Source organism: Cebus imitator, unplaced genomic scaffold (genome assembly GCF_001604975.1).
Source record: "Cebus imitator isolate Cc_AM_T3 unplaced genomic scaffold, Cebus_imitator-1.0 Scaffold299, whole genome shotgun sequence".
NCBI lineage: Eukaryota > Metazoa > Chordata > Mammalia > Primates > Cebidae > Cebus > Cebus imitator.
Genome location: NW_016107614.1, coordinates 360,278 through 373,344, shown reverse-complemented (window position 1 = coordinate 373,344; position 13,067 = coordinate 360,278). Strand labels below are relative to the sequence as shown.

The 13,067-nt window shown below is 49.6% G+C and overlaps 1 protein-coding gene across 7 annotated transcripts in view; it reads right to left on the bottom strand.

Annotated features, from left to right (window-relative positions):
- The window catches only part of HPS1 (HPS1 biogenesis of lysosomal organelles complex 3 subunit 1), a 23,887-nt gene extending 12,036 nt beyond the window's left edge, over positions 1 to 11,851 (bottom strand). For 2 of the 7 annotated variants that reach the window (XM_017502712.1, XM_017502716.1), the window contains exons 1-10: positions 11,776 to 11,851; positions 10,205 to 10,319; positions 8,060 to 8,176; positions 6,372 to 6,509; positions 6,009 to 6,151; positions 4,750 to 4,858; positions 2,218 to 2,378; positions 1,652 to 1,751; positions 903 to 1,001; positions 686 to 755 (exon numbers count right to left, since the gene is read on the bottom strand). In XM_017502712.1, the coding sequence (XP_017358201.1) occupies positions 686 to 755; positions 903 to 1,001; positions 1,652 to 1,751; positions 2,218 to 2,378; positions 4,750 to 4,858; positions 6,009 to 6,151; positions 6,372 to 6,509; positions 8,060 to 8,176 (937 nt within the window). In that variant the 5' untranslated portion in view covers positions 10,205 to 10,319; positions 11,776 to 11,851. The other 5 variants (XM_017502713.2, XM_037729318.1, XM_037729317.1 and 2 more) reach the window with 5 other exon arrangements.
- Positions 11,852 to 13,067: the final 1,216 nt, after the last annotated feature.

Here is a 13,067-nt window from a genome sequence, read left to right as displayed (position 1 = left end):
AAAAAAAAGCAGCCACATAATAAATTCTTTTCAAATCCTAGTCCCTAACAATCTTCTCCTCCTGACACCCTGGCCTTCTTTTTTTCCATCAGATGATGTGGATGGACCACAGGATCCTTTTTTTTTTTTCCCTAATAACTTCAGAGATAAATGTAATGCTCATTCATAGTGACCACAACAGTCTGGATTTTGGTTTATCTACTTCTCTAAGCAAAGTTGTCTATGTTTTGTTAACAGTTTGAATATTTATAGTTTTCTAATTGTTTACCCATATATTTGGAGAAACAGGTAAAGTATAAACTATAGAGGCTTAATATTTATATTTTAGAATGTATTGAGATGATGATTACTTAATTGAACTTAATTTTTAATTACAAAAGAGAAAGATGAGTCTGAGAATACATGCACAAAAGTCTTCAATGAAATCAACTTGTCACCAACAGCTTTAGGGATCAGTGGAGTGGTCTTAATAGTCCTTGAGTTCAGGCTGGAGCTGGCAGAGAAGATGGGGAGCCAGACAGCGTCCTGTGCTCTAGGAACATGGGCACCTGCGCTCAGGCCTTAGGAGGCACAGGGCAGGGGTGTGGGGGGTAGGGGGAGTGGGCACTGAAGCCTGAGAGATGTCCTGGTCTGCCAATCACTACTGCCCACTAGCTATAGTCTCCTGCTCCCCTCTGGGCCTCACCTGAGCTCTGATCTCCAGGGGAAGGAGCTGGTGTGAAGTACTCCTCAGGGAGGGAGAAGCTGTCTGTCTCCTGGGAGGGAGAAGGCAGCTTAGGCTGAGAGGCTCTTCCAGCTGGGTCAAGCCTGTCCCTGCTCTCCTGGGAGGGGCGGGAAAGGCCTGGCCGCCTGTAGAGGCCGATCCCCTCCTGCCCCCAACTCCACGAAGGCACAGCACACACCGTCTCTGCAGAGCTGCCCCTGGTTGGGCCTGTGGAGTGAGGGCTCCAGGCCTGCTGCACGGGGATGTTCTGGCTGCTCCGGGCCCTTCGTGGGGAAGGCTGTGCAGGGCAGGGGAGAGGCTGGTTAGCACCTATCTGACCTCCCTCCACTCCTTCTGCCTCCCAGCTCTTCACAGAGAAGCCCCCACCCCTCCACGTGTTCCAGATGCAGTCCTAGGTGTGCAGTCCTCAGAATTCCCAGGAATTTCATTCTAGGCGGTTTATTCTGTGGAAATTCCAACACGCTGGTATCCAACCCACCACTACCACTGGTGATGCGATGGTGGTGGCTAGCACTGAGCATTCACTGTGCCCCAAGCACTGCCAGGCTCCATGGAAAGTGCCCCTTTTGTCCCTCCAAACACCCCTGAGAGGTGGATGCTTTGTCACTCCCATTGCACAGATAAGGGCACTGAGGCTCCCAGGGTGCAAGTATGTGCTCAGTTCACAGAGCCAGGTGAGGTGGTGAAGCTGGGTTTCAAACCATGGCGGAATCGAAAAATCTGCACTTTTAACCTACTGGACCACGTGCACTCCAGAATTCCCCTCACATCTGAAAGCAGTGTGAAAGAAGTCACGCCCAACCACATACCCAGAATTGGGACTTAGAAAACATGGGCTCCCCAGGGGGTGCTGCCCACCACTTTCCAGGCAGGTTTTTTGAGCCACCTCCCTACCAGCTCCCTCTACCCAGAGAGCTGCCCTGAGACCTGAGCGTCGTCCTCTGCTGTGCTCTCGCTGGGGTAGAGGTCCTGAACCAGGAGGATGAGGGTGAGCAGGTCGGCCGGGCGCAGGGAGCTGGCGCTGTGGCTGCAGACACAGGAGCATGGCCACCCATCAGCATGTGCCCGGCAGGAGACGGGGCAGACAGGTTAAAGGGGTGTGGAGCCTGGCCCCTGCCCTCAAGGAGCAATGTACTTAATCCTTTCTGGAGACAGGCAAGGCACCAATACAATTAATGAACTCATCAAATTTTAAATAAAACTTGGTTTTATTTTAAACAACAACAAAAGAAAATGATTTACCAGTGGGAAAGCACCAGCGGCCAAGAACAACATAAAAGGAAGTCCTAGATTGAGACTCTAAGACAGTGTGCCAGGAAGAAATGATAGACATGAGTGAGATGAAAAAATGGAGAAGCAAATCTAGGAAGGTTTCAGGCTTCATGGAGGAGGTGATTCTTGGCTGGGCAGGTGGTGCTTTTCAGGCAGAGGGAATAAGCGAAAGTGGGAGTCCAGGGAGCCTTTAGCCACCACACACCAGACCTCGAGCTCACCTAGAGTAGAATGCCAGCAGCTTGGAGTGCACGAGCAGGAAGGCATGCAGGGCCTCCTCGCCGCCCCGCTCCGGGCTGGTGTTGACAGCCGGGATGACGTGCCGCTCCAGTGCCTCTATGCACAGCTCACAGAGCTGGGGGTGAATCAGCCGCTCTAGGGCCTGGCCAGGGCAGGCAGGGAGAAGAAGCTGTATCACCAACCACCCTCCCCCACTCCAGCCCCTGGGCTAGTGGGGACATTCACTCTGACAACACTGAGCTTGGACTTTGCACCAGGTATGTGAACAGGGGGACTAAAACCCATGGGGTCCCAGCCTTCCTGAGGCTTACCGTCTGGTCACTAGACTCCAGTGGATGAGGCAAGGCAATACACAAGGAAATAAAGTAAGGGCCATTTGTAAATAAGCACCAAGTACAAAATATACAGCACTAGACTATGGAGAAATGGCAGAGACCTACTTGGGTGGGGTGTCCAAAGAAATGTCCCTGAATTAGGTCACCTTTAAACTAATATCTAAAGAACCAGATGGCCCACCAGACAAAGAGGGAGTCAGAGAACACTGCAAGCCAAGGAAACTGCATATTCAGAGGCCCTGAGGTAGGGAGAGAGTTTGGAATGGTGCTGTCCAACAAAAATAAAAGGCGGGCCCTATGCATAATTTAAATTTTTCCAGTGACCACATTAAAAAAGTAAAAAGAAACAGTTGCAATTAATTTTAATGATATATTTCATTTTATCCAATATATCCAGAATATCACCATATGATATAAAAGCCTTATGAATGGAATGTTTTACATTCTTTTTTTGTGCTAAGTTACCAAAATCTGGTATATATTTCACAGGCATAGCGTAACTCAATTCGGACTAGCTATATTTCAAATGTTCAACAGCCACATGTAGCTAATGATTACCATATTGGACAGATCTAAATGTAGAGTTTTCCTGAAAGAAGTTTCGTGTGACTAGTGCTCAGTAGGTGTGGATAAGAGAGACATGAGATGAAGCTGGAGTGAGATAGGCAGCAATAGATCACACAGGGCCTGGTAGGCTTGGGAAGGAGTTTGGATTTTATATTAATGGCATTAGGTCACCTCCTACAAGAAGTTTTTCCTAATGTCCCAGAAAGAGTTAATCACTCCATCTCTTGTGCCACCATGGCTTTTGATGAAAATCCTAATATGGCACCCAGGATTCTTTATTAGATCTTAGTATAAATCATGGCTGATTTCCCCTCAAGGGCAAATAATGTGTCTTTGTTCATCTCTTTATTCCCATGGCCTGACACAACTCTTAGCATATAATAGGTACTATATGTTTATCAGAAGAGTGAATGAGTGGGGGGTGTAAGAATGAATTCCTTCAGATCTATTTTCCAACTCACTAATTCTGTCTCTAGCTATGTCTCATCTGCTATTTAACATATCCCTTGAGTTTTTCATTTTAACAACTATGTTTCCATTTCCTAAATATCTGTATGCGTTCTTTTTCAAATCTGCCTGGTCATTTTAGAGATTCCTCTTTTTATCTCATTTTGTGATTCTACATTTTATATCTTTAAATATTTCATAGTTATTTTATATTCTATACCTATTAGTTCCAATGTATCAAGTGCCTTGGGATCTAAATCTGCTGGTGACTGATTTTCCTAACTCTCACTTACAGTGACTTATTTTCTTCCATATCTGATTTTCTTCAGTTGTGAATTCACATTTGTTTGATCTTAACCTGTCCTCTAAAGCAATGGTTTTCAAAGTGTGGTTCCTGGACAAGCACAATAAACAGCACCTGGGAATTTTTTAGAAATGCAAGTTCTAGAGGCCCCATCCTAAACTTACTAAATGAGAAATGCTGAAAGTGAGGCCCAGTAACCTGTATTTGACAAGCCTTACAGAGGATTCTGACACACACTGGAGTATGGAAACCACTGCTCACAAGAGAATTTGGTTTACCTCTTTAGGAAGCCAAGGAGTGCTACTGACCAGCAGACACTTTAGTTTTTATTTTTAATATTTTACTTTTTTATTTACTAGGCTTTATAAAAGGACCAGCAGCCACTTTAACGTCTTAGGGCTGGGCTTAACCTAGAGTTGCAGGCTCAGCTCTTCCACGCTGCTGACGGCCTAAGGCTGTTTACTGGCTGTAGTGCTGGTATCATTTGTACTCAAGGCAATCTTGCCTTTAGTGCTGTGTTCTTCTCCACTGCTTTCCACTGCAGTTCCAGCTCAATATAATTTTGTGGGAGGAAGAGCTGAGGGTTGAAGAAACTATCTTCAAAGATTTCTTTAATTTACAGTGAACCCAAAAATTACATTAAAAGTGTGTGTTATCCAGGGTAAGCTGTTTCACTATGGGAAAACCCATCAGCGTACCCAACCCTCCCTACAGCCAGAAAGAACAACTCTCTATGATTACACGAGTTTCAGGGGCTGCTTGTGCCTTCACTCATTAGGGTTAAAACACGGTCTCAAAGCTGGATGCCCCCTCTGACCTGACGGCTCCAAAGATTGAGGACTCCCGCGCCCCGTAGTCACCTCCACGGCAAAGCACTGCTCCTGTTCCCGCAGGTGGCTATAGGTCCACAGCAGGCTCTGGAAGTGCGCCCATAGCTGGATACGCTGCTCTAGGTCTGGGGGCCGCAACCTGAGGGCAGAGCCAGAGACAGTGGGAAAGACCACAAGAAAGCTGGCTCCCCCAAACCCAACCAAAGACCACAGTCCCAGCTCAGCGTCAGAGCTGGGTGAGCCCATGTGACCTGCCTATATAGCTGGGAAAAAGGGCCAGATTTCCGGCCAAGCTCTAGCTGCGGAGTGGGGTGGCATAGGCACGGAGCCAGAAAGCAGGTAGCTGTGCAATTCACCTCACTCCTCATCCTTTGTCACACAAACAACCATCACACAAAGCCAGCTGGAGAGCCAGGATGCTGCTTAAGCGTCTCACACAGAGGCCACTGGACACAGAAAGGTCTGGTCTATCATTAGGGCCCTACCCAGGGTGGCAGCCATCTTGGATGCTGGCAAGGTCTGCACTGGCCAATGTGGTTCATGTAACAGGCATCCGCTACCTGCAGCATTTGCCACTGAAACCATGACCGACCTGGGCTAAAATGACTCATGAAACAATGTTTGCTCATTTGAGAAATGCCTCGACTTGAGTGCTTACTCATATCATTACAAAACTCTAAAGTCCCAAAGTTTCAAATTCTGCAGCTTCCCAATCCATCTCAGAGAATCAGGGGTGGTGATACCATGAACTTCTCTTTTCTAGGTCCACATTTCAACTACAAGCCTTTCCTGGGGTCCCTCCCACCTCAGTGTATACTCTAAACCATCATTCTCTTTCCCCAAGTTCTTTACTGTAGGGCCAGAGACAGGTTTTAGGGTCTGTCTCCTGAGAGAACCTTCACAAGACTGCATGAGTGTGCACGGGCATGTGTTCTTCCAGAGGGAGAGTCTGAAGCTTGAGAAGCCAGACAGGACTAGCTCAGACCAGATTTGTAATGACAGGTGACGACGCTGGGAGAATGGAAGGAGGACTGGACTGGGAGTCCTGAGCTCCGATTTCCAGTCTGGATGTGGCCGCCAACCAGCCGGATGACCCCAGGCAAGTTAGTTCAGTTCTCTGCTCTCAGTTTCACTAGATATAAAGTCGGAGATCGTCTCCAAGGTTCATTTGAGTCCTGTTTCTGTGACCTAAGGACCCAGCCGGGAGCAGTGTGTGAAAAGTGGCAGCTTCACAGGGGCTGGGCAGGGTGCTTGGCAAAGGACAGAGGGGACTAGCTTTGAGGACTCACTCTTTTCGGATAAGCTGACCATCCACAGTCACCAGCCCGAAGTGCACTTCGAACAGGTACTTGAGCACATAGAGCTTCCGCCGCAGGTCCCCCTCGCTCTCAGTGTGGTCGCCGTTGATGGCAATGAACAGGATTTCTCCAAACTGGAGGCACAGGCGGGCCAGAGTCAGCCAGCCCCCAGGGTACTGCCTTCACCTGCCCTGGTCTCTGCAGACAAGCCTGGGGAAGCTCAGGTCCCAGGGGAGTTTGGTAAGATGCCATTTCTGCTTTCTAAAGGAGTCTAAAGTTCCAGATAAGAGAGGCCTGTGGATTCCCCATGGAGCTGAGGGAAGAGGAACATGGGCCCCAGAGTTGTAGACTCACCAGGTGAAGGACATACAGGGAGTTGCCGTTTTCCGTGGAGAAACAGGTGTAGGTGTCCGAGAGCTTCTCTAGCATCGTCATGGAGGAGATGATGACCGGGGCTAGGAGGGTGCTGAGCTGGTCCTCCAGGGCAGGGAGCTGCAAAAGGGGAAAAACAGCACAGCTTAGAATGGGCCAGACACCAGGAACAAAGGAAGGGACGAGGCCAGGCCTTGACATCAAGGGCTCCATAGTGTTAGACCCTCCTAGGAGGGTATCACTGTCCTGATAGGCAGGGGGACAAAAAGAGACTGCTCCCAACACTTTGGGTGGTAGTTAGGAAGACTGGGGAAGGCCAGCCAAGTAATGGTGCTGTTTAGGCTCTGACTCTACAAGGAAACACGAAGGAATTAGGCCTCATGGAAATTTCCTCTGATATAATGAACTGAACTCTCAAACACGACAGATGAAATAAAAAATTATACAATCACTTTGGAAAAGCTTGGTAGTTTATTAAAAAGTTACATATACACCTACGTGATCTAGCCATTCTAACCTAAGTATCTGTCCTTGGGTGTGAGAACATCCATCTACCTATACATAGACTTGTACATGCATGTTCATAGTTGTTTTATCTGTAATAGTCAAAAATTGAAAATAACACAGATGTCCATCAACAAATAAATGAATGAACAGATGGTGGCATTCTGATATAATAGATTACTACTCAGTGAAAAAAAATGAACTATTGATATATGCCATGACACAGATGAATCACAAAATAATTATGCTGAGTGAAAGAAGTCAAACCAAAACCAAACTAAATCCAGTACATACTGTATGACTCCATTTACATAAGCCCATAAAATACAAACTAATTTATCATGACAGAAAGCAGATCAGTGGTTTCTATGGGAGGGGGATGGGAAAGAAGGGATTACAAATGTTTGGGGTGGTAGATATATTCCTTTTATGGACTGTGATAGAATCATAGGTAGATATACATATCAAGACATATCAAATTGTACACTTTATATATGTGCAATTTATGGTATGTTAATCATACGTTAATATAGCTATTAAAAAATTAATGTGTTCAGCGTAAACTTTTTTTTATGCTCTGTCACTGAGGCTGGCGTGCACGGGCACAATCTCAGCTCCCTGCAGCCTCCACCACTTGGACTCAGGTGACCCTCCCCCCTCAACCTCCCAACTAGCTAGGACTATAGGCATGTACCACCACACCTGGCTAATTTTTTTTTTTTTTTTTTTTTTGTAGAGACAGGTTTCACCGTGCTGCCCAGGCTGGTCTCAAACACCTAAGCTCAAGCAATTGCCTCACCTTGGCTTGCCAAAGTGTTGGGATTACAGGCATGAGCCACCATGCCCAGCCTTATTAAACTTTTTAGGGTACAGAAACTGATGGCTCCAAGTTTCTCTGTTATATGGTTAAAATTCAACTTCCTCTTGCCCTTGTTAAGTCCAGAGAATCCTGGTGGGGTGGCAGGGTGGCGTCACTGCACTCAGAACATCAAGAGGCCGAACTTGAGGATGAAGGTTAGGTATGAAGGACGCTGGACCTCACACAGCACCCTGCCCAAGCTGCCCAGGACAGGGTGAGCACCGGTTCTCCTGCCTCTCTGCCTGCTGGTAGTTTTGTACTGTTCCCTCCTATCCACCCCTCCTGGGACTGCCTACCCTGCACTTACCTCTTCTTCCTCATTTTCTGACTGCCCGAACTTCAGCCGGAGACTCTCTTCAAACTCCTCATCCGTCCAGTAGAAGAGGACCTCTGCGCCCTCAGTGGTCACCACGACGCACTTCATCTGCCAGGAAAAGGCAAGGTCAAGGTCAGTCCCCAGCCCCTACATCCATGAGCTCAGCCTGAGTAATGAAGAGGAGGACCTCAACCCCAAGAAACATTCACTGAGCCCATTCTGCACACCAGGCACCACAAGGGCCTTCCATTTGTGTTGTACCCTCACAACTATATAAAGTAGGACTCTTCAGGTACCCCCATTTTAGAGAGCAGGACACAGGCACAGCCTGAAGTGGCAAAGCTGGGATCTGGACCCAGGACCTCTCTGATGCCAAGGCTGGGGCTCTTTCCTCTGTGGGGTCTGGTCCCTCTCACCACAGCATCAGACCCACCACGGGCCTACTGGAACCAGACTGGGAAGGAAGGGACCCAGTTTTTAGCCTGGACGTGGAGCCTAATGCCCAGGGAAGCTGTGCTCACTGCAATTAGTGCCTGGTGTGGACTGGAGGGTGCTGGTGTACCTCCAAATCTGGGCAGCGCAGAGATATCTCTCCCTCAGATAAAAACATCTCCAAGGCTGGGCGCAGTGGCTCACACCTGTAATCCCAGCACTTTGGGAAGCTGAGATGGGTGGATCAACTGAGGCCGGGAGTTCGAGACCAGCCTGGCCAACATGGTGAAACTCCATCTCTACTAAAAATACAAAAATTTTCCGGGCGTGGTGGCAGGTACCTATAATTGGGAGGCTGAGGCAGGAGAGTTGCTTGAACCTGGGAGGTGGAGATTGCAGTGAGCCAAGATCACGCCACCACATTCCAGCCTGGGCCACAGAGCGAGACTGTCTAAAAAAAAAAAAAAAAAAAAAAAAAAGAATAGAAAAGAAAACAGCTCCAGAAGACAAGCCTCAAAGCCCCTGAATTTATTTCAGCACCACAGAAGTTTCATTCAAATGCTGCTCTCCCTGCTCGTGGTAAAAACAGAGGCTGCCTAAGGATTTTGTACCTAGTAGGCTGCAGCTTCTACGGCCACAGCAACCAGTGACCTCGCCCTCCCAAATCTCCTTCCCCACACCCTCCCCCAAACACCACACACTCTGTGCTTGATTATGCAAGCAACGTCTTAACTCTTCACCCACTGGAAGATCCGTAACACAGCTTCCCACACTGTGCCCTGGCCCTCTGGGTGCAGCAAGCCCTTGATCTTTTAAAATCCTTGTGGCAGCCTGACCAGGCCTGGCGAGGACAGTGCTCCAGTCTGGCTGCTGCAGCTGAGAGGCCTCAGGCAGCGGTTTCAAATCCTCTTATGTGCCTCAGGGTGTCACGCAGATATAGTCACATGGTATGTGTGCTAAGCCATGACAATAAGGAAGCTGTGCTGTAACTCTCACACAAGTGGATTTCCAGTTTTCTTGGGAGGATCACAGCATCTTGAGGTCTGTGTTCCATCATCTTTAGGATCCCCATGTCCAGCTTAGTGGTCCTTATTGAATTCCTCCCAAACTAACTCAGTGCAACTAGCCCTAAGGTGTTTATGGTGAATGTCAGAAGACATAACAGCACAGTGAAGAAGGAATGCAACCTATTCCCTTGGAATTACTCAATGCCAAGGCAGAAATGGAGAGTGCAACAGATGTGAAGAGGAGGCTGCTGGGAGAGGCAGGTGGACCTGAAGAGGCTGCTCTGGGACTCCCAGGCACATGTGACAAAGCTGACCATATGGGTTGGGGAGCAGTGGGCTATGGAATGGAGGCTGTGGTTGTGAGCAGAGAAGTGACTCGTTGGCTGGAGATGGGCAGGTTGAGTCATGAAGGCGGTCGTCTAGGTACAAGTGTTGGGTAATGAGTGCTCACCCCTTGGTGGGGGCTGGGAGGAGCTTTAGAGACTCAGCAGGCTGTGATGACCCACCCGGATGTGAGGGGTGAAGGACAGAAGAGGCATCAGCGTGGGGGTGGCCTCAGGATACAGGGCTGCAGAGGAGATGAGCAGGTCTGCAGAGCCCAGGAACACTCAGTCCACCGCCTACCTCATTCCATCCGCCTCCCCAGTACCCAGGGTAGATGCTGCCTGCTTCCCTGCCTACCCAGGTGGGCATCTACCTTGGTAAGGAGCACAGTGGAGCGTCCAGACAACTAGAGGTTCAGAAAGGGCTGCAGCAGACAGACTTGGTGACTGGCCCATGGGAGAGCAGCACGGCATCCCTGCCTGCAAATGCTGAAAACAGAGAGAACATGAGGGCAGGCAGACACCCTGGTCCTGACTGCTGCCTGTTGGGGAAGGATAAGCTGGAGGAGGGCTGTATGGTCCCTGTTCTCTCCAGACCCTGAGGCAGTCTGCTAAGAACACACCCGGGATCCTGCCCCTCACCTCCTATAATGGAGAACAGGAACCCAGCCAGCACAGCCCTCCTCTCACTTCTGTGGGTCACTCAGAGCTCCCCAAGCAGCCCCAGGGAGCTTGCTTAGCAGTGTCTGAGCCAAGAGAGCATAGCACATCCCAGGCGGCGGGGATGCAGTCCCAGTGAAGACAGTAGGGATCCTGAGATGAGGCAATGAATGGATGAAAACTAACAGGAAAGGCACCAGGGATCAGGTTCTAGCTTTGGCTTTGCCTAGTCGCATAAACCTCTCTGAGCCTCAACCTCCTGCAGAGAAATACAGCAACATTCCCCTGCTCTACCTCCCTACAGGGTCAGTCAAGGGAGTGACCAGGCAAGTTGCAAAGTAACTTTAACAAACTCCGCTTTCTTATATAGGTGTGGGAATCATTATTCCTATTTCCCAGCTTCCCTTCTTCAAATAGCAGGAATAAGGAATCTGGTTCCAGAATCATTCATATTTGACAGAAGGCAGCAACAACAGAAAACTTAATTAGGAAGTCAAGCACCGTGAGTGAATAAGGAGCAAGTGACTACACGACAGGAGGGGCTGTTGAGTTCGGCCTTTAGCAACCTAACCCCGAGATGCTCTCCATCACCCACATGATTGACCTGAATGCCATATTCCTGAAACAGGGGGATGCTTCCCAAAGGTTGTTGGGAAGGGAACCTCGCTGGTGTCACGTTGCGATTTCCGCTTCTCCTCACACCTCCTGCCTAGAAAGGGAACTCAAAAGGGGACTCACTGACAAAGGGAGCTCCAGATGGCAGGGGGCCAACCTGGGGCGACCGTCAGCGCCCACGTTCACCATCTGGACCCCAGCAAACCGCCCTGTAGCCCTTGGTCATGTCTTCGGCAGTTCTGTCGGGGTCCCATACCTTTTGGGGTTCCACACCTTCGGGGTCCCACACCTTCGGAGCCCGGACCTGCCTGAGTCTGCAGAGCGCGCGCGAGTCGGCGGCTCGCTGCCACTGGGCTCCGGTTTGCTAGCACGCCAGTTTCAGTCCAGTTTCACCCCAAGTCCCCACCTCCCCCCACCCCCGAACCTCACGGGCACCCTGGGAAGGAGACTTGGCTTGTGGCATCCGCCCCTCTCCGTGGCTGAGGAACTTTGGTTCCGAGCTAGGAGGCGACCGGCCCACGACCACACACCCGGAGTGGGTGAGGCTGGGGGTGGGCCCGCCCCGGGACCCCTACGGCCCCTCCCCTACTTCTGGGAGGGTTGCAGGCGGAGGGGGGGTCCCGAGGAAGGATCGCCGCCCCGGGAGGGTACAGCCCGGTTGCCCACGTACCGGATCGCGGCGCTCACAGAGCCCGCCTGCAGGAGCCCGGGCGCGCTTCCGGGTAGGACTGCGTTACCGCTCACGTGACCCCCCCGCCCGGGGAGGGGCCGGAGTCGCCGTCGCCTTCCGCAGGTTCGAGCCCCGCCCCTGCCAGGCGTTGCCAGTGCCCCGTTTTACAGAAGAGGAAACAGAGGCTCAGAGAGAAGAAATAACTTGCTGAGGGGCCGAACCAGGCTCAGAACTCAGGTTTCCTGGCTCCTCAGCTGATGCCTTTTCTTCCCCTACCAGGCCCGGAACACCACTCTTTACTTAATGAACTGAAGTTCTGGGGCAAGAGCTGTCCTTTTGTGACTGCTCTCCCTGACCTTTGGGGAGGTGACACAGCGCACAGAAGGGGTCAGTTGCCTCCAGAGTGCCAACGCTGGAGTTTCTTTATAGGAGTTCTCTATTTTGGGAGTGGAGTGCACATTAGGAGTTTTGTGTTGAACCTATGTTTGCAATATTTATTTTTTAAAAAATCGTATGTGTATTGGGGGTGGCTGGAGGTGGGGGGGGGCGCTCTGATGTTAATAATGAGAGAAGCTAAATCCCCGAACAAGCCACCCCGCAGTGCCTTGGTGCCACCTGGGAGCTTTGAGCCCAGCGCAGCAGGGTATGGGTTGCAGGAACTGGCTGGGGATACAGTAGATTGAACATCCTCTGGGGTAAAGGCAGAGGCCAAGAATCCATACCTCCACCACCTGCAGATCAAAAAAAGCGTCACTCCCCCTAGCCCACTACCCACTCCTTCCAGCCCACCTTAGGGCAAATTCTTCCAGCTCCCTATCTGCCGCAGGCATGTCTCTACCCAGCCCCCTGTTCAGATCGTTCACTCACTATGCTTTCAGTGGCTGAATGAATTCTGTCAAATGGATATGCTGTTATTTACTTACTCACTCCATTTCCCAACAGCAATGTATGAGGATTCCGATTTCTCCACATCCTCACCAACACTTGCTATTGTTAAATTTTGTTTAAGTGTAGTCACCCAGTGGTTGTGGAGTGGTATCTTGTGATTTTCATTTGCACTTCCCTGATGTTCAGCATCTTTTCATGTGCTTTTTGCCTATTTGTGTACCTTCTTTGGAGAAATGTCTACTCAAATCTTTTGGGCATTTTTAAATTGTCTTTATTATTGAGTTATTAAGAGTTCTTTAAATGCTCTGGATACAAGCACCTTATCAGATACATAATTTGCAAAAGTTTCTTCCCATTATATGGCTTGTCTTTTCACTTTCTTTGTGGCATCATTTGTAGCACTA